General features: G+C 37.5%; 1 protein-coding gene across 6 annotated transcripts in view; it reads right to left on the bottom strand.

Annotated features, from left to right (window-relative positions):
* The window catches only part of NBEA (neurobeachin), a 623,898-nt gene extending 602,870 nt beyond the window's left edge, over positions 1-21,028 (bottom strand). For all 6 annotated transcript variants that reach the window (XM_033843595.2, XM_073795053.1, XM_019936759.3 and 3 more), the window contains exon 1: positions 20,642-21,028. In XM_033843595.2, the coding sequence (XP_033699486.1) occupies positions 20,642-20,956 (315 nt within the window). In that variant the 5' untranslated portion in view covers positions 20,957-21,028. The remainder of the gene's footprint in view (positions 1-20,641) is intronic.
* Positions 21,029-22,489: the final 1,461 nt, after the last annotated feature.

Here is a 22,489-nt window from a genome sequence, read left to right as displayed (position 1 = left end):
AATTTTGCTTTTATTTTAGCCCTAAAGTATTAGATAATTTTCCATTACCTTCATTTTCATCATCATTACTGCATGGATTCATTAGGGCAATTCTTTTCACTCTCTACCCTAAGCTTATAGTCACATCACCTAAGCACATGAATAAAATCCAACCCGAACCTTTCCATCCCTATTAAAACAGTCAGTTCTGGCCTGCTCCCAATTTTCCTTATTTCGAGGCCACCCAAATGTTCATCTTCATGAAAATTTGAAACTTCATATATACTGAGACATAAAATTAACAAGATAAGTTGATAAATTGTTATCAGCATGATTATTCATTCCACTGTGAAACCTTCAGGCAAGAAGAAGAAACAGTTTATACTCTGGCAAAAAGGAAAAAAAAAAAAAGGGCAGAAACCGAAAGTCTTCAAATGTTCATGCCTTGAACTGCATTACACAGTTATAAGTGCCAGATTCCTACTGTCTCATTGGACAGCTCTCATAATGTGGAAGTTACACAGGCTCCCTTAGCCAAAGGGATAAAACTCAAACCCAAGGCTCTAGTTCCTTTCACCAAAAAACGAAAGAGTGGAACTCAAAATAAAAACGACAGAAGGAAAACAGCATTCTAACAGCAACAGATTACACAAAATATCACTAATCAAGGAATATAATAAAAATCATGATCACTCAGGAGAATAACACCTATCAGTTGTTACCCAGTGGGTAATATTCAAGCCTTCTTACTCACAGGAGCTAAAAGGAATTAATGTCTTAGAAGAACTGAAGACTTCCTCAATTGATATTAAAACATATTAGTAATCAGGGCACACAGGTCAAAAAATTTCCCTGCTCACTCACCAAGCATCTTAAAAAAAAACCTCTCTACAGGTAGTGCCGTTGATCTATAAAAATTTTCCTAAAATTACATCACTAAGGTTGTAACATATCATTTTAAAACTCTATAAAATAGTATAATATCAACGGGACTTCCCTGGCAGTCCAGTGGTTAAGACTTTGCCTTCCAATGCAGGGGGTGTGGGTTCGATCCCTGCCTGGTCTGGGAGCTAAGATCCCACATGCCTTGCAGCCAAAAAACCGAAGCATAAAACAGAAACAGGGCTTCCCTGGTGGCACAGTGGTTGGGAGTTCGCCTGCCGATGCAGGGGACACGGGTTCGTGCCCCGGTCCGAAAGGATCCCGCATGCCGCGGAGCGGCTGGGCCCGTGGGCCATGGCCACTGAGCCTGCGCGTCCGGAGCCTGTGCTCCACAACGGGAGAGGCCGCAGCAGTGAGAGGCCCGCGTACCGCAAAAAAAAAAAAAAAACAGAAACAATATTGTAACAAATTCAATAAAGACTTTAAAAAATAATAATAAAATACTATAATATCAATAAAAAATTTTTAAGAAATAAAAGATACAGTTTAAGTGTCATTTTCTTGGAGAAGCCTTTCCTATTTTTCTAGAGCAAGGGTCTTCAAACTACTGCCTACAGGTCAATTCTAGCTTCCTGCCTAATTGTAAATAAGGTTTTATTGGAAAACAGCTATGCCTGTTCATTTCCATATTGGTTAAGGTTGCCTATAGTATAATTAAATATATATATATATATATATATATATATATATATATATATATATTTGGTCTTTGCCCTCAGTTCCTGGCACAGAGCTTCAAAAATCCTTGGAATTTCATGAGTGATAGGAATTTATTTTGTTATTCGTGATTAGATTCTTTTGATCATACCTAAGGTTATGCTAACAAGTGACTCAAGGTGGGCCCTTAGATAGTTTCAAGAGAGGGGATGGCCAATGAAAGTCCAAGCATGTGAGTAGAGGCCTGGAGACTGAATTCAGTTATGTGGCCAGTGATTAAATCAATCATCCTACATAATGAAGACTCCATAAAAACTCTTGAACAATGAGGTTCAGGAAGCTTCCGGGTTAGTGAATGCATTGATGTGTTTCTGAGCACAGAAAAGGCACGGAAGCTATGTGTGCCCACTCCAATACCTTGGCTGTTCCTCAGTTGTATCCTTTACAATAAAACTAATTGTCCGTATGGTGCTTTCCTGAGTTCTGTGAGTCATTCTAGCAAATTACCGAACCTGAGGGGTTGCTGTCACCCAGGCAGAAATTCAGATAGCCCCACTTGCAGCTGGCATCTGAAATGGAGGCAGTCTTGTGGGACTGAGCCCTTAACTTGTGGTGTTTGGGCTAACTCCAGGTAGTTAGTGTTAGAACTGCACTGAATTCTAGGACACCTAACTGGTGCCAGAGAATTAGTGTTGGAAAATCATGTATTTTCTTTTAAGTACTGGTTATGGCTGCCTTCCTACTACAACTGCAGAACTGAGTAGTTGTGATAGACACCATATGGCCCAAAAGCCTAAAATACTTGGATCTTTATAGAAAAAGTTTGCCTACTCCTGTTCTACATAATTAGTTTCTCAAAGTCTCCTCATTCAACATTTTTGGTCCATATCACTATTCCATTTATATATTTACTTGTATATAGTTGTTCAAGTTGACCCTTGAACAACTGTGCAGGTCCACTAATACATGGGAATTTTTCAATAAATACTATATAGTATTACATGATCTGCAGTTGGTTAAATCCTCAGATGTGGAACTGTGGATATGGAGGGCTGACTGTAAAGTTATATGCAATTTTTGAGTGCTTGGGGTCTGGGCAACCCTAACCCCCATATTGTTCAAGGGTCAATTGTATTTATTTGTCTATCTCCCCTAGAAGATTACTACTTACAAACAAAAAACAGTTTCATTAATCATTCTATCTTTAGAACCAACTTCTTGGCATATGGTTGACTGAAGTTTAATAAAAACATCTATTCCAAAAACAAGCTTCTTAAAGCATGTTTCTATCCCAGCGTAGCTTATCGTCAACTTTAGTATCAGGTCTATGTTCTAGTTCTTAAAAAAAAAAAGGAAAAAATACTATTTAAAATCATAAAGTAATAGCATGTTAAAGCCTGAAAGGACCACATGTGTCATCTAACCCAATCCTTATTTTCAGTCAGGCAAAGTAAGGTCTGTAACACGTAAACGACTTGCCCAACTAATTAGTAACAAAGACAAGATTAGACTCCAAGTCCAAAATCAATATTCTTTTCACTAACAGTAGCAAACCTTTCTAACACCACAAATGAAAAATAACACAACTAAAACTAAGCTTTGAGGGTACCCCAAAAGTACCTTCCATTCAAGCTACTCAGAGTACCAGCCAATGAGAAGGCAACTGAATCAGAACATGAATTAACACACTGCTTCCTTCATCAAGAAAGTCTTGCTATGGGGGAAAAAAGTTATTTGAAATAAACAGTGTGTTTATTGACAAAATTATTTATATTCTGGCACAAGCTCCTTATCTCCTCTTAGACCAACAAACACTTCACAAATCTGCAAACCTGATCTGTGGACCACATTTTGAATAGCAATGTGCTAAATGAACATTCTGTATAGTAGCAGAAACTTACTACTATAATGAACTGTCATATATGTAATTCATATATACAGTTCCCACTTAAGAGGAATAAAAGGGAAAATAACATCTTTTTCTCAGATACATATGAACAGACACATATGAAGTATATATAGAGGGATATATAGACAAAAGATATAGATAAATAGACACATAGATACAAAGAAAGAGAGAGAGAAGCAGAGGCTTGGAGAGATGAAATATTGATACTTGATACTCAAGGTCACAAACCAAAGAAAAGGCAGAGCCAGGATATGAATTCAAATTAGTTGTCCCACAACAGCCAAGCTCTTTACAGAAAACCAGGATACAAAAACTGACTTGACTGAAATAGCATTTACGCATGAATTTATAAATCTAAAAACAAAGTCGAAGACATTAGTTCATTGTTATAAAAGTCCTAAAAGAATCAGGTACAAGATGGAGCAAGAATTAGCACCCACTAATAATACACTTCACCACTGAACAGGCTGTCCTCTGTGACCAATCCTATTGTTTCAGGATAGAACAACCACAACTACTGAAAGAGTATGACAACACTAGTCTACCTAATCAGATCAACTTACATGGAATGAACATTTTGCTTTGCTCATGTCTCTTTTTTGCCAAAATGTCTTGCTCCACATTGCCCAAAGTCCTTAGCTACAAATTCACAAACTCTCACTTTTCTCAAGTGTTAAATGGGGATAGAAATGCCTCTGTCATGGAGTTATTGTATTAATTGAGAATACTATATTTCCTTTATTCTAAGGAATATTTTTCACATTTTAACATTTCTGAAATCAACATATAACTCGTAACTGATGTGTACATTTAATGTAGTTGTGTTTCTTCTTCCCCCACCAAGAGCTGTTATTATATCAGTAACAGTCAACAGCCTAGCAGCACATCTAACAAAAACTTATAATTACTATTTTTTTTTATTATATTTGGTACAAACAAGCACCAGATGATCCTGGTTTGTTTTGGAAACGGCTGCATTATAGAACTTTTCTCTATACACTTATATACAAATATATACATGTTTAATGCATTATTTTTATTTCTCATCTACCTACACTTTGTTGTCTAGAGACCTTGACTTTGCCAACTGCAGTTTTGCCAACCACATTACATTTCAAGAATGTGATTCCTGAGGGTGCTGGGAAACCGATATATTTACAAGGTGCTAATAGAGCACAAAAATGGAAATGCTTAACTGCCTCAAAACTCTCTTTGTGTTAGAGAAGGATCAATAGTAGAGATAGAAGCTTAATCTAAGTCCAAAAGTACAGGCAGGAATTTGCCAGAAGGAAAGCTCACTCCTAGAAAGACATTACTACTTTATAATGTGCTGACTTAAAGTTCCAGAGCTGGAATGCCCTTACTCCACCCTGTCTACTCAGCAAACCCCTGCTCCCCTTGGAAGCCAATTTCAATAGAATCCTCCACCTTGAAGTCTTTCCTGACTCCTGCAAATAGTTCATTACTTCCTCCTCTGTGATACTGTACTCTAATACATACTTTTACTCACGGTCACAAGAGGGAAAAAAAGGCAGAGCCAGAATCTGAATTCAGATTAGTCATTCCACAAAAGCCTGATCACATAATTTAGTATTTTTTTTTCTAATTTACACAGTGGTTTCTGTTTCTAGAATTCGAAATCCTTAAAGAAAAGAATCATCTTTCCAATCTCACTCTTTCCCCAGGTTTGATCATACTATCCCTAGGTATGGGCACTTCAGCTCCTAACAATTACCTATAAATAAAAGTATGTTTAAATTAACCTCCCTCTCATCTCCATCAAGTATGATTATTATTGCTATTATTAAAGGAGAATGAAGATCTCAATTTTCTACAAACACTGCAGCAGATATAAAACTGTAATTAGCTGAGGAAAAAAGTAAAAACTGCTTGGACTTAAAGTGACACCAGTAAACATGTAATACCTTTCAATACATATACGAAGGCAAATGAGAATACAAATACGAGGGAGACAAGAAGGAAAAAGTACAAGAAAGGAAAAAGATAAAATATTTCAAAGTAAGAAAGTATCCTTACATCCTTTGCATAATGGAAAATATTAAGTCAGTAACTTCTCTGCTGCCTAGGTTTCCGTATCTGAAAACAAGATAATCTTCGAAATCTTACCAAGATAAGCATTAGCATTGCAGAATTCTAGTATTCTAGTATTCAATTCAGAGTCTTATTTAAAATATGGCACTCCTGATAATTAATACTGAAATTAGCAACCTAAATACAATAGGGGACTCTTATTCCGATAAAACAAGTAAATCTTCACAAAGTATATATATTCTGCTCTCTATATAAAGGTAAGGTTAGTTCTCAATTTCTGGTTTTGGTAAACAGGACATACATGCATTTCCAGAAAGTGTATTTTCACATAAAATTTTTAACAGTTAACTCACAAAAAGCAGTTGTTTATTCCATTAAGAAACCATCTAGCAAATTTTATAAGCAAAACATTTTAGAAATAACAGCACTTCATCCAACTCCTACAAAACAACTACATTTTATTCTATTTCTTCAACTCTGTAGCAATGCTCACAATTTGCCTTCCAAAGTATCTGCTGACAATAAAGTGCATTTTAATTTGTTGCAATATTGATTTCCATGAATTATTTAGGCAACTTTTACCAGGGCAGGGAGAACACGGTTTTCCCCAATGATACGTGGTTTTTAAATTGTTGCCATTAAGTCAATGCACTAGTTAGGATGTTTACTGACACTTAACAGGAAAACCCACAATATAAGTGGCTCAAACAATATAAAGATTATGTATATATGTGTCTGTAAGTGTAAGTATATACAGTATATGAATATGCAGTATATATACACATGCATAAGCAGACATATTAAAAGAGAGCATGCTAGAATATCTATTAGTTTCTTTCTATACTTACAATGGTTCATCTACTTTTGAGACGTCCCCTATAAATCAGTGCTGTCCAATAAAAATATAATGCAAGCCATGTTATGTAATTTAAAATTTTCTATTAGCCACATTAAAAGAAAAATATAAAAGAAAATAGGTGAAATTAATTTATATTTCATTTAACCCAACATATCTAAAATATGATTTCAGCATGTAATAAATATTTTTAAATTACTAATGTGATATTTTTCTATACCAGCTCTTCAAAATCAAGTGCACATTTTATGCTTATGGAACATTTCAAGTGCTCACTAGCCACATGTGGCTAGTAGCTACTCTGTGACTGCACAGCTCTAGACAGATCTAGCCATCTTCCAAAACTCAATTCAAACATCACCACTTTTATGAAGCCCTCCCTTGACTCCCTTGGTACATTTCTCCCCTCAGTGTTGCCCACTATTCCCTAATTTATTTCTATCATAGAATTCACACATTTCATTGCCTGTATTTTTGACTCCCTGCAGTGCTAAAAATTCCAGGGCAGGGATTGTGTCTTGATCATTGTACCCTCAGTGTTTAGCATCACACATGGTGTGAGGATTCTAAAAATATCTGTGGAATAAAATGGTTATGTGGTCATATGTGGCATTAGGATGAAAATAAGTATATATATTCAGACCCAACAGATCAGTATTTAAATAGTGGAGGGGGCAAGGGGAAGGAGGAAGAAGAAGTAACCATGAACAAAAGAACTAGAAAACCTGCAAATTAAATATAGTGACAATTAGACAATTAGAAAGTGACAATTAAGTCAACTGTAAAATTACATAATTCAGTAACAGTGCATATTAAACATGCATAGCTGACTATCATTATATAAAGCAAAACTTTCTAGTTTTTCTTCAAGAATAAACTACTTTAATAGAGTCCCTCTTTAACAACTAATAACATGTGCCACAAATGTGATACATCTAATTATTAAATGTTATTCTCATAAATTACCTCTCCATTAATATATACCTTTATTCCTCTTACATACAAAGATATCAAGTTTGGGCTCTAAGATACAGAATGCATTATCATATTGATCCAAAACCCCAAGCACTCTTTCACCAGAAATGAAATCTCTGTTGTAAATGTCTATATCCCATATTTTCTAAGCAGGTCATCTTTAATTTATTTCAGAGTTTGGCAGCATAATTTTTCAATGTAATTGGGTGCAGCTGTCATTGTGAATGACAGTTTGTCATGCAGTAACTAAAATACATTAGTTTACCTTTCAGAGTGTAGATCACTAATCAGGTTAAACGTTATTTCTAGAATTTAAAAAGCCCAACATAATTAATGAAAAAAAACAAGCAAATCTGACTAAAATCTATTTGCTCAACATACTTTCGATAAAAGTACCTAAATGAGTATTTTCACAAAGAAAAATGCTTCTTCACAGCTACTCCACCCACCCCTAAAATAAGTCAGTCAGTCATCCTAAAAACGAATGCTTTTTATCCTAAAGCCCAGGATGAAAAAATGTTAATGGTTCAAAACAACTCCAAGACCACTCAGGCAAGCTGGTTGAACTGTGACCAATTAGTGTAGTCAGTCCCTGTGTGGTACTAATGAGACCAAAAAAATGGGTTACATTTCCATTTGAATCTAAACTTAGTATAGTCAATGGCTAAAAGACTGCAACTACAATCCCACCCAATTAGGGCCTGCTGTCTGCCAGGGGGATGACTTCAACAATAATAGCAATGAAACAAGCATGTGAACAGATTAACACCCAGAAGAAAGAAAAAACACAAAATTGACGCCTTAGCATATTTTATTCATAGGAACAGATACTCCAAAGAAACTACAGCGTGAAAAGTCATACTTTAAAGATGAATCATTAAATCTCAACTTTTAAAAATCATGAAAGTAAATATACTATTTTATAAATAGTTGCTGCACTATTACATATAATATTATTTGACCTAGCGTCTAACATTTTTTTCTGGAACATTCTTTGAAATTTTGTAATGCTGCTAATGGAAAAACTATAATTTGATTTGCAGAAAGGAAAAACCACTGTCCTTTAGGGGGTGGGAGGGAACAGGATTTCCTTACAGAGGAAGAAGCTGAACAAAACAGTACTAATACTAGACCAGTTAAGAGAAAAAAGGCTTCTTAATGGTGATCCTGATACTGAACTGCATCAGGCCCACTTGAAGTTCCTTGTAGACTTTAGAAAACCATTAACTCTACTTTGATAAAATGTTACTGTTAAGAATTCTGATTTTATAAGGCTGAAAAAATTAAAAATAACTTTCAACACCCTTAGTTTTCCTTTGATCTCTTCCTCCACCTTTACTCTTAATCATGAACCACAAATACCTACACAAACAGAACTCCTCAAATAACTCAATGAATACATTTTATCACCTAATACATTTTATCACCTCCCCTGTGCTTGAAAGACCTTAAAAAAAAGTAAGCCAATGAACACTCATGGAATGAAAAAAAAAAAAAAAAAAAATGGGGTGGGACTTCTACAAGAAGAAATAAAGCTAATCTGATGTGGTTTGTAGTTAATGTTAGTGGACACAGCCATGGAAAGACTCCCTCATGACCCGTGTCCCTCTGTGTGGAAAGGTTTTCCACTCCTGCCCTTTATATGCGGGGAAACAGTTACTTGTCCTTCAAGATCCAATCCAAAGTCACTTAACCAATGATACCTTCCCAGATTCCTCCAAGCAAAGGTAGTGGAACCATTAATGTTTCCATAGCATTTTGTTTAAATCTTTGTAATATCACTTTTTGCCAATGGAATTTGTCTGATTTTTCTTCTTTTTCCTGTACTGAACCTCAAGTTACTGAAGGTAGGGACCATGAAATTCCTTTTTATATTCCCAATGAGAATCTTGACTCTGGCAATAGAACACTAGGTTAGGATTACTCAGTAACTTATTTAATCATCACTTTAAGTGTTCTGAGTGTGCCTGAGTTAAAAGAAAGAAAAAAAAAGGTATGCTTCTCCGTGAGAGTTATGACCCCAAATGGGCTGAGGCAAAGTGGAACTCCAGGCACCAAGATAAAGTGGAAAAACAAAAACAAAACAAAAAAAACCCACTGGACTAAGAGGGAATCTAAGTGATAATTCGAATTCTGTGAAAACCTGCAGGATCTTAACCCAACTGGTTCTTTCCTCACCTATGCAAGTGATAAGAGTCAGGCTATTCACCACATCTGAAGACCCTATGACTCCTCATATACATATATACAAACACATCAAAATATCTCTATCCACCCCCTTCCTCAAAAAAATAAAAACTGAAATGTTAAGGAAGAGGCAAACACAGAAATTAAAAGAACCAGAATAGTCTGAGAAGACAAGATTTGTAACTAAGCCAGAAGTGACAAAAACAAGCAAAATATATAAAATGTGAAAAAAAAAATCCTCTTTCAAAACAAGTTCACTAAGCAGCACAAAATTCTAGATTCTATGTTAAGTACTCAGGATACCAAGGTGAATAAGACAACATTCTGATCTCAAGGGATTCAGAGTCTCTAGGGTGGTCTGACAAGTAAACAAATAATTAAAATAGGACAGGCAATCTGAACTATGCTAAATCTGAACTATGTACGAAGTGTTATGGGAGAGCACAGAATGGGAGGAAGAGCTGTTAGGGGGAGATCAGAGAAGGCATCACTTAAGTGGGGGACAACAGCTGATTCTTGAAACATGAACAGGAGTTCTTTAGACAAAAAAAGGAAGACATGATAACTTGAAAAATGCAATGATTATTCAGCAAGTAACAGTCAAGACAGCATAATAAAAGAAAATTCTTCCACTGATGACTCATATCTCATAAGCTTTAAAAATAATTTAAATACTTAATTTAAATTTGAGGACTTTTAAAGGGGAATCAAGTTATAGAAAATAAATACAAATCAAGTACAATAATTTTATGACATTTTATAATAAAATATTGCTGATATAATTAGAGCTGAAAATACTTCTCCTCTTTTAAAATACCAGACTTAGTTTAACCTAGAAAGACAATGACTATTTTTATTTCATTGAAGATTTTATATTGCAGGTCAAGATGATAAAATAAGATAATGCATATTGTATGCTTAACATAGCGCTTGACATGTAAAGATTAAAGAACAACAAACCTAGGAACAGAACATCTAGCTCTGAGTCTACTTTCTGCTTTGCAACCTTGGACAAGCCCCTTCATTTCAGCCGTGGTTTACTTACTATATTAAAGTAGACCCACATTTATTTCAAAGGGGCTGGTAGAGGATTTTAAAAACATACGGTATGTTATCAACCCCAATTCTATAAATGCCAATTCCTTCCCCACACATGAAAAGTTTTTAAAAAACACTGGAAATACTCATATACCATCTTTAAATCAGCTACAAGTTATTTCTTTCAGAAAATGGAAGTAGTTGCTAAAGAGAAATATATCTAGACATTTAACACTTCCATAAAATTTTCTATTAAACAATGTTTGCTCTACTTCAGTGAACTGAAAGAAGAATCACAATTATTGGAAATTATATCACCTAGACTCTAGTTAACTCATTTGTTCTATCCAAGCAAACATGGTATGTGTGGTGGTGCATCTGATTAACACTAAAACATAACACATCTACTTTTTCTACATAAAATAAATATATCAATGTATACTATTTTTTTCTTGTTCAGAGTAATATCTAAAACACCCACACTTTGCCTAGTGAAAAGGTATACGAATGAAAGCTAGTTACCATTTATAATACTGTATCACCATTCCCCAAAACTCTAAAATTAATACTTCACAATATAGGCTGTTAGATCACTTTGTGTACAAATCCATCAAACTGTCCTGCATTCATTTTTATTTCCTGTGATCAGCAAGTCCTGAGTCCTCTATGGGCAGCATTCTCTACCACAGAATCAGCTCACTGATGCTGGCTGGACCCGACCCTCCCTTTCCAGCATCATCTCTTCATATAATGCAAGCCTTTGGGATAATTTCTAAGCAGCTACATTTTGTTCAATAATGGAAAAGATTATAGCCTTTGAATCTGAAGGCCTGAGTCCTAGCCCTGGTACTTAATACCTGGATAACCTTGTCTAATACTTCACATTTCCTGCAGTCTTAGTTTCCACATCTGTAGAGAAGGAATGGCATCTGAAAAGGGAGTTATTCTGAGGATTAGTTAACACAGCACAATTTTGCAAGTACACTGGAAACAGTTAAGAGCTATTAAAATATACACTAATATAATTTTCTAAAACAACTGATCACAAAATAGTTTTCAGTCCCCTAACTTGCCTCTTATGTTTGTAACTCAAGTAGTTTTCTAAATATTTAAGCTGATACTCCAAGAGGGAGGTATTATTTACCCAGGATCACCCTTCATGGCCTAGTATACATCCAGATGTGAAATTCAGCCACGTCAAGGAAGGAAGAGACAGAAGGAATTCTAGGCAAAGGAAGCTGTGTCACCTCACGCCTATTCGTTCCCCAATTTCCCATTAGGAAAAATTACCCCAGACGCTGTTAAAGACTATGCGGGATTCAAAACAGACCCCCTATGTTTCATTAGAAGGTGGACACCTGAGATTCCGTCTCTGACAGGTTCACCAGCTCAGGTAATCCAAGCTAAAACAGAACTCAGTTTTAGTTAGATCATTATTTTCTTTCTATGATCATATGGTCATCAGGCTCAAGATAAGAACAAAAATAACAATAGTAAAAAAATAAAAATAAAAAAATAACAATAGTAAATACTATACAAAGTTAGCTTTGTACCAAGCACTTTATATATATTAATTCATTTAATCTGTACAACTTTATGAGGTAACTCCTTTACACATAAGGAAACTGAGGCACATAAAGTGTGAATGGCTGTATAATATTTCATAACATAGATATAAAATTACATAACCTTTTCCTAATGTGAAAATATAGGTTATTGCTAATTTTTTATATCATTAAACTACATTTAACCCTCATACTTGTCCACAGGTAATTTTTTCTTAGCCTAAAGAACTAAGGATTAATGACAAGAACCTCTTTAAACTTCTTGACGCATATTGGGAAAATGTTACTCAGAACAGCTGTACCATTTTACATGCCCAACAATGTCATTTAAGATTATTTTAGCATGCTGATAAAACACTGGTAATTTTCCTTTTAATCATTTGTTTTTCAGGGTATCTCAGTATTACCTTATGTTCTTATTTAGTGAAGATGAATTTTCGTAATAATTAGCAATGTCTCTTTCTTCTTTCTTGAAATGCATCAAGCCCTTTGCCAAATTATTTTTCTTATGATTTGTCCTATGATACTTAATACCTAAAGTTTTTTTAAAATTTTAATTCTAAATATTAGTTAGGAATCACTGGAGTGCAACAAATAGAAACCTGATTCAAACTGGCTTAAGCAAAACAAGAAATGTATTAGCTTAATGTACTGAAAAGCCTGGCAGTATAAGTGACTTGAAAGGCTCCAAAGATGTCATCGGTAATCTCTTGGTTCTTGGTGCCTCTGTGATAGCTCTATCCTCGAGCATACTCTGCCTTCATGGTAGCACAGTGACAGTCAAATCTAGACTTACATTCTAATATCTTAGCAACTCCAGTGATGAGTATCTTTTACTTTCTCCAGCAGAATGAAAGGAGTTATCAAGCTTTCGCAGATGTACAGGTAGATATTTAACCAATATCTGTTACTGATGGGCCAAGTACAGTTTCTATTCCTGGTCCAGGAAAGCAGAAAGGAGTCCAGGGAAACCCCAAACCATATAAACCAAGAATGAAGAAGAGATGACTCCTCAATCAAAAAATTCAGAACTGTTAACAGCAGAAGGAATGGACGCTATGCAGCCAAAACCAAAAGAAATCTACAACATTCTAGCCCTCGGCTACCCAGCCACCTTATACATTCACTTCTTTCCATATATATAACTTCTTAAATATCCATGTTTAACAATGTTACTATCTTAACCACAACAGAAAATGCACTCATCACTTCACCATGGGTCTGGGAGGCAGGGAGGAAAACAAAGACAATGTCAAGTTACTGGATCCAGCTACAAGTCTGAAATCTTTATGCTATTAGTATTATTCTTGGTCAGTTCCAAACATGCATTTTTTCATGGTACCTCATAATCTGACAATATATATCTATGTAATAAATTTAACTATCCTCCGTTAATCAATATACAATGGCAAAAGAAAATAATAATAATAATAATGCCCACTTAGAAGAGTGGAGAAGATAAATATGGAGGAAATAATCAAGAGGACGTGACTGTCAGCTGACCCATGAGCTGGATCTGGGCAATCAGAGGCTCCTCATTCCCTCCCCGTCCTTAGAATATATACTCTGCCTACTGTTCCCACAGTGGGAACGCTTCCAAGGAAATAGCCTCGAGAGCAAGGTGTTGTTGAAACCATCTGGATGGTATATGTGACTGAACTTAGTTAAGGCCTCTGTAGTTTAACTTTTAAGATTCTGGCAGGCAGGTGTAGAGACCACTCGTCTTGCGGCTGCCCAAGACAAGCCTCATAACCTCCCCTGCTTAATAAACCTGCCAGCTACCAATCTGGAGTGGTCTGCCTCTTTTCTTCAGTCTCTCCTTGCCCTCTGTGCACGGGGACCAGTTTGCAAATCAACAGTAAAAAAACCATGGTCACTAATTCAAACCACAGTCCATATACTACTGGTCAGAGTAGCAAGAATTGCCTGTTACGGGAATGGAGTCTCTTGGTCAACCAATCTGGATGCACTTATTATATCTTATTATATATCTGAGATATGCACTATCTCAGAAGACCTCACTTGTCCATTATCCTCTATGGCCTCAGATTTTCCTTCTAGCAGCTGTACTGCTTTAGCAACCCACTTCCTCTTACTGAGGCTTAGAACTGCCTTAGAAGTAAAAAGAACACAGGTCTTTGTTTACCAGGCTTGAGGTTGCCCTGGAAATAGTTTCCCTAAAAGCTCAGAAAGCTTTTGGTCAATTTATTTCAGTCAACTGGTTGAACTAGTAACCAAAGCCAGAGATCTTGTCAAGATACCAACCTACCTTTTAAATTTCATAGCAATATTCAGTCTCATAGCAATAGGCCTTCATCCCTTAAAACACTCTGCTTAATGACTTCCCTTGAAGCAATGTGAAATAATAAGCTGGATGAGGAGGCACAGCTATTCTATCACTTGTTCCCTGGTTGCATCCTCTTTTAAAACTCTTTAGTAACTGGATTGTTATTTTGGTCAGGAGGTTGGGAGTATAATGCATGAGGTGCTTGAGAGAAGCTTGTAAAACAGAACGTTACCTGGCTTTAAACTCCTGTCTTTCCTTTTACCAATTTTAGCATGGGGTAAAAAAAAAAAAACACACACACACACACACACACACACACACAAAATTGGGCTTTCCAATCCTCATGGTTCTTGATTTTCTGATTCTCTTGTATGGTAGCTACAGGCAGAAAAGGCCTCTCTTACTTGGAAGGACAATATTTTCTCCCCTCTGTGCTCTCAAGCATTCCAGCTTGGACCAAAGCAAACTCCTTTCTTATAAGGCAAGAAGTGGACAACACACTTGAGGATCCCTAAAGTTCCAATTTTAGTAGCTCCATGGGCAAAGACAACCTAGGTGACAATCGAAACAGCTGTCCCATAATTCCTTTTAAGGAATTTCTAGGGGAAAGCAGTCCTTACTGCCTTGCACTCCATTTCAACATTCAAGGTCTGTTCCTACAATACCCCACTTCCAGTTACTAATGTCTATGCTAGTAAGAATTCCTTCTATTTACAAGTGACAAAAATCCAATTTAAACTGACTTAAAGCTAATAATAATAAATTCTGAAAGAGAGAATTTAATGGTTAGAAGATAATAACCACAGACACAGAGAACTCCAAGTGCTCAAGAAGAATCAAGAATATATTTATCTCTCTTGGTTTCACACTTGGTCAAATTCTAATACAGGTACCTACAGCTATAGGATGAGTCTACCAGCTCAACATCCCCAACAGGAAGAGTTCCCAAGTCCTGTGACTCACCCTGTGTCTCCCCTCAGGTTAAATGCTCATCCCTGAACCAATCATGGTGATTCTGGACATGTCTGGGTTATACACCAGCCCACCTGAACCCACCTGAACCGGCTGAACTAAGAATGGAGGATGAGTGGTTCATTAAAGGAAAATTGAGGTACTATTACCAAAAAGGGGAAATGTATGCAAGACAGGCAGAAACAAGAAATGCCCACTATTCCTAGTAACATGACAACTGGCTACATTTTTTTTTTAATTTCTATTCAATGCCATATATATTATTCTTTGTTTAAAATAATGTGATCTTAGTTACATGTATATATACTTGACATACATATATTGAAAAATAATTAACAGATTCTTATTCCAAGATGTCAGTTCAAAATAATATTTACATATATAGTAATGCCTACATAGAGAACATCATACATATTCAACAAATATTTCTAATTATAAGAATAGGCAATACATTAACTTTACAGGAGTCTAATTTATTTCAAGATCTTGGGTCTGGACCCTACTGTTGAACAGAATTTCAGAAACTTGTCCTCTACTGCCTAATAATGGTGTCCTGCATACTCAAAATGCACTTACTTTATCCAAGAGCCAGAAATACAAAAAATAAATATACATAATATAGGCTTTTGCTCTCACAGAGTTCACAGCATAGGAGTGGAAACATGTATAAATAACTAAATACTATACACAATACTAGACAATGATAGGTATATCTTTGTATAAGGAGATATGCTGATATTGCACAAAATATCAGAAGTACAGGCAATAAATGAAAAATCTATGAAACTAACTGATGCAAAATAGTATTAAAGTAAATAGTCAAAAATGTGGATGACTGAATTGTATAATACTGCTACATCAGTGATCCAAAATGGGAGCTGATTTTGCTGGAACCAATGAATTTCTTGACACTGTGTTTGAAAAATATATAGCAAAAGATGAGGGAACCTTGAGATACATTTAATTAGCCACATAGTATTTGCCAAAAACTGACTAGCAATATAAAAAATACTTACTTAAAATTAATATAACTTGATAACAGACTTGTTATAGAATATATGCTGCTTAATGTCATTTATGACTAAATTAATACTTTTGAGGAAAACCTCAGAACTCCTTAAGGTATTGAAACTTCCAATATTTACATATGTACTCAATTTAATTTTCAATACCTGATAACAAGAATAAAATATAATTCAAATTAATATGTAAAGACTTACATGTCAACCTAAATTAAAATGTAGGAAATTCTCTTTTAATATAAATAAATGTGGTTTTATTAATATTAAGGACTTAATATTAAGGACTTCATGATTCAAAATGCAACCACATATTTTTAGAGTAAATTTAGTTCAAAAACATATCTTTTGTTTGTGAAATTTAAAATATCTTGAAAATATAATTTTAAAGATGTTTATATCCAGCTGCAAGTGAAAAAAACTCTAAGGAAGAAAAGTTACTGTCACATTCAAGTATAGAAGAATAACTTTCAAATTTCCTTTGAACAATAATACCATGATCCATATATCAAGAGAAGAGAGGCCCTTAGCCCACAAAGTCCCCTCAAAGTATCTTGTTATGCTTTTAATACAATATACAGTATGCCACTTAGAACATAAAAAAATAAAATTATCAGAGGAAATATTTTCTACAGCTAAAGATACACTAATATATTGCACAATTTGTGAAAAAATAACTGCAAATTAAATGTTATAGATTTATACTACCTAAGAGAGCTATTCAAAAAAGTCCTACTGTCAATTCTTTAAGTAAATATTAATCCTTTATTTTATCTTTTCTAAAAATAAGTTTATATTAAAATCTGTGATAAGAAGACATGTTCATGTTATAAACAAAGAACATATTATGTATACATAGAATTTACTTCAAGGAAGGAAAAACTTTATATAAACATATGTTAAGTGTGTTTACAAAGGAAGCAATGGATTAAGTAGTATGCCTGCTTTATAACTGAAACAACCAACAAAGTTCCTTTTCTACAGTTAAATGCTCTTTTACTGCCACATTAAATAATACCTCCCAAAGCCAAAATTTGTTGATCAGTTTTTTTCATCGGTAAAGCTACAATGCAAAATCCTTGACAATACACTCTCACTGTAACCTATTTACAAACTAACTTACTCATCTTCCTGATCTTGTCCACCTTGTATTTGAATGTTTCAAGTCAACTATAATATCATTGTACAAATACGTTCATCTACAATGGAAATTACTCATTTTATTTCTCATTCCATGGTGATTCTTCAACAAACTCCCACAATCCACCTAATAGTGGAAATGGACCTCTACCTTTGGCAAAAGAAAAAAGCCCCAAAATTACAACCATGGCTGTGTTAAAGGAGTCCTATATTTTAATGCATACTTCAACTTTACTCTGCAAAACTTTTAATTCTTTGGGCAAGACATGTGAGAAACCTAACAACCAAGTATCAGTATTCTCATCATATAAAGAAAAATAACATACAAAAAAAAAAGGAAAAAAAAATATTCTGACAAAGGTGACTGAGACAGGGTTTTGTTTAAGGTAGAAACCGTTTTGTTTTGAAGTTTCATTAGTTCTTCCTTTCTTTTCTGTCATAGAAATCACTGTGATAAATATTTCACTATTCCACCTACTTTTTAATTTAATGTTTTAAATTAAGACTGAAAACTGAAAAAACTCATTTTAGAGATTAATATTAGAGGTTTCCAACCTTTAGCAAGCCACTGAGTGCCCTAAATGGATTTTACTGATTTACTCATTAAATAAATAGAATTAAGTTTTGATAATTATTTTTTAAATGCCTATGATCTCCAAATATTTTCTCAATCAACTTAAATTTTCACATGACATTTTCATCATGAGTATATTGGAAAGATAAAGCACTAAACCTACCATTCAAGAAATACTACACTGCAAATGACTAATGTGTATTCCACAATCAATATAATTAACAACTTAATAGTAAATAGCTCCTTTTGTCATTCTTTTCCCAAAAGTTTCCATTTAAAGATCAATTGTACTCTTTAAGTACGTACAAAGAAATTTTAAACATAACTTTCTTTATGCCAAAAATAAAAATGTCTTTGTAATGCAGTTACAATGTCTTAAATGGATTTGGGGATATACCATGTCAGTATTACCTTATTTCTGATTACTCTAATAAAGCTTAACGGTAAAGTTAATCTTTAAAATAATGTTTGCATGTTGAGACTTCATGCCAGATTTTCACTGCACTGAAGAGAATTGAATTTCTTTTTTACCTCAAAAGAAATATTTCACTTCCTTTCTTAACCTACTGTATATCTATAGAACCCCATCTGTTAAGAACTGATCCAGCATACGTTGCTACTGCTGCAGAGTCCAAACTGGTTACACATTCAAATCAGTTTCCAGCTTGTGGGAGCCCCTATTGCCTCTTATCACGTTAAAATGTATTAAGTAAGCATACAAATACTTATTAAAAATAACCTAATATCACACCATCTAAGGTAAAAATGGTATTGGAAATCTGGAAAACTGTAAAAAAAAAAAACCTTTAAATGTTTCCTTTTAAATTTACATAAATACAGTACCTGATAACCTACTAACATATTTTGAGATTTCATCTCATTAAAAAAAAAAAAGGGCAAGTACTGACCTCCTATTTGCAGCTGGTTATAATTAAAATACCCAAGAAAACAATATTTCTATTAGTGTCTTAAAAAGAATTTGGTTATACCAATGCAGTGACAGCCCCCCAAACTTACACTGACTTTTTGTGATTTGTTTGATAGGTACACAGAAGTACAAAGAGGTGTTTGGTATTTAAGCAGGCATAAATCTAACAAAGAGAAGTCAAATATTCTCTTATCTTTGACGTGACACCCCAGCAAAACAAACAACAAAAAAAAACAGCTTTAACTCTTCTGTGAATTTAAGAGGTACAGAAACCAAAGACATTATCTAATCCCTGTCCCTGTCTCAGGGCACCACTGCTGTAGCTGCAGCTTTCTTTCAGTTTTCCAATAGATCAAATAAAAATAATTGCTTAGCTGAAAATTCTGACTGCATGGGTGTGATAAAATCTCCTTGCAAGCAAATTTTTATATTCCTGTGACTCCACACCAAATACAATAGCCAACTGATTGCTCTTGATTTAAGCTTGCCTTCGAAAACCCAACCTTACAGTTTGTCAAAGACTAGGTATTGCAGAGGAAACTGTTTAAAAAGCTTTGCTGCAGCAAAAACTGCACTTACAAGGCATTAAAACATGAATTAATCTTAAATGAACTAGTCTTATTATCCGAAATCTATGATTCTCCTCTCTTTATTTCCTCCCCATGTCTTCCCCTGACATCTTGAACGCTTCTTAGCCTCTCCGTAGATAGATATCGCAAAACATTAAGTCATACACAGTTCTGCAGTAACTCTTTCTTATCACGAAGGATACCAAAACCTAGGGTTGAATTTAACACCTTTCCTCTAATCTTTATCCACATGCCATGCTCTCTGAAGGCAACCACAGAAATCAACCTGTATGATTTGGTGTCCTCACATTTTAACATCTGATGTGCACAAAAATTACTTAAGAGGTCAGCATATTCAGGGCAATATTACAAAGAAAGGAAGGCTACCTAAAAAGAGATTGGGGTGGGGGGGGGGGATACAGCCACAACACTCTCCAACATAGCCTCGTAATATATTTAAAGGCAGATGCAAAACTGCATCATTTTTCCTCCTCAATGGAAAACATCACCTCCCAGCTGCTCAAGTTGGACTTAATGCACTTCCCGCATTTCAGCAGCACCGGGGAATTTAGGCTCCAGGGGCAAGGCTTCCATCCTCAGAGAGCCACACCACGAACAATTAAGAGTGTCGGAGAAAGAACCCCAGAGAAAAGGAGGCCTTCCGCTCCCCCTAACTAAACTCTCAAGTCAACCCAAAACCTGCACGGCAAGGAACAACTGACGACTCATAGTCATGAGAAGTGATAATAAGCGGTGTTAAGTTGGGCTCTGCGCTCAGGTGGCAGGAGAGGACCGGAGGAGAGCAGGGAGGTGGCGTGGCTTGGGCAGCGCGCAGGCAGGTCACCCGCTAAGCAATACCCGCCGGACGATCTGGGCTCGCAGGGACGCGCTGCGTGTGTGACCAGGGGGGTGGTGGAGGGGTTGGAGCCAGCGTTTGGGAAGGGAGGCCATGGGGGCTGGGAGGCAGATGGCGAGCACGCCTTTTCCCTTACCAGGTTGAGCACCGTCTCTACGATGTCCCTGTTGCTGACCTCTCCGACCTGTATGAGTCCAATCAACACTGCGAATTTCATCCGGATGTTGCGGATCGGCACCGAAGGGTTAATCATCCCCGCGGGCAGCACCACCGAGCCGGAGCCGGACGCCCCTCTCAGCTCCCCCATCCCGCTGCCGCCACCACCGCTACCCCCGCCGCCGCCGCCGCCGCCGCCGCCGCCGCCGCTGCCTCCGCCTCCGGCCCCGACGGCGATGAGCCCCACGGGTTGAGGCTCGAGCCCCGGGCCCGGGCCCGGCTTCTCGCTCGCCATTTGCCCCCCTCCTGAGGAGGATGAAAGAGCCGTGGCGCTGCCTCCGCCGGTACCGTTATACCTGCCTCGGCCCCCGCCCCCCGGCCGTCGCCTCGGAGCCCCAGCATCCACCAGCGCCGCGGCGCCGGGCCCGCTCCCCGCGTGCGCCTCAGCCCGGCCCTTTCCGGCGCCCTCCCCGGCGGAGGCGGAGGGTTATTCTCAAGCTTATTCCCGGCGGCGGCGGCGCCGCTAACCGCTGCCCGGCGAGCGGCAGTGCCCGCCCAGCAGCTGTGCCGCTGGGGCCGCCGCTGCCTCCTCTCGCTCCCCCTCCCGGTCCGTCCGGCCCGGCCCGCCCCCCGCGGAGATGCTGCCGCCGCTCCGAAAAGCCCTGAGGCGTGAGCAGCTGGCTGCGGCGCTGGCCGGTGCTGAAGCTCAGGCTGTGGCCGATGCTCCTAACGCCGCTGCCGCCACCGCTACGGGCGCCACTGTTGTTGTGAAGCCCCGACGCCGCCGCTCACTCCGCCATGTTGCCGCCCCCTGCCTGCGGTACCGGCCACTGCGCCTGCGCAGAGCCTCCGGGGGGCGGAACCCTCGTGCACCCCCTCTTTTGCCCTGCCCTCCTTCTCCTTCCACCCACCCAGCCCGACACCCCTCGTCCCTCCCCCAACCACCCTGAACGGATAGACAGGTGAGCAGGTGCATGGGGACCGCTGCCAGACACTGGGGCGAGCGGGCAGAGGCGGGGCGGGTGGTGGCTTCCTCACAGTTTTTCCCTGGAGGGTGGATTCTCCCTGCGGGGAAGGACACAGAGTGTGTGTCTCGCCTTCGCTGCCACCTCCTTAATTTCCTCAATATCCTCTTGCTAGGAGGAGGTTCATCATCTTCGTCGTCGCATCCAGCAGCTGCTACTGCCAGTGCCAGGTGCCTTGTAAGGTAGGGGAGTGGCAAACGGCCTCTTTCTGCCCCTCTTCGCCCTTCCCTTACTCCAGCCTGCCGGGCCCCCCTGGAATTTCCCAGTGAAAAAGTGGCTGGCAAAGCAGAAGCAAACGCGCTCTGCGGAATGATCCTGCATTGTCGGGGGAAGGATACAGATGGAGTATAGGGGCTCTTTTTCTACAGCCGTGAAAGAGGCTGACACCTGCACACATAGGCACGACTTAAAATAGAACTTGTCAAACAGTGATCCACTCTGGATGGAGCTCTGAACAACAAACAGTTCTCGAACTCACCTCCCAGACTAAAAAGGCTGCACTGTGTGACACTGTGGGGTAGTAGTTTGGTGGGATACACAAATGACACATTTTAAAAAGCAGTAACCATCCTCAGGTATGATGCCAGTTAATGATGCCTCCCTTTTTCTTAGGCATGTATAGTTCAGAGGATTCGGCAATTATCTTAAAATATGGGTAATTCTCTGCCAGCCTAGATCTGTGGTAAAAGTAGATTTCTGTGTCTTCACATATATAGAACGAAAAAATTACTTTTAGTTTAAAAAATTAAAATGTATACAGCAGTCTTGCTGCTCGTGTTCAATTAAAACTATACAGGCATGAC

This window comes from Tursiops truncatus, chromosome 18 (assembly GCF_011762595.2).
Source record: "Tursiops truncatus isolate mTurTru1 chromosome 18, mTurTru1.mat.Y, whole genome shotgun sequence".
Taxonomy (NCBI): domain Eukaryota; kingdom Metazoa; phylum Chordata; class Mammalia; order Artiodactyla; family Delphinidae; genus Tursiops; species Tursiops truncatus.
Note: the sequence above shows the minus strand (reverse complement) of the source record. Positions and strands in the feature narration are given on the sequence as shown.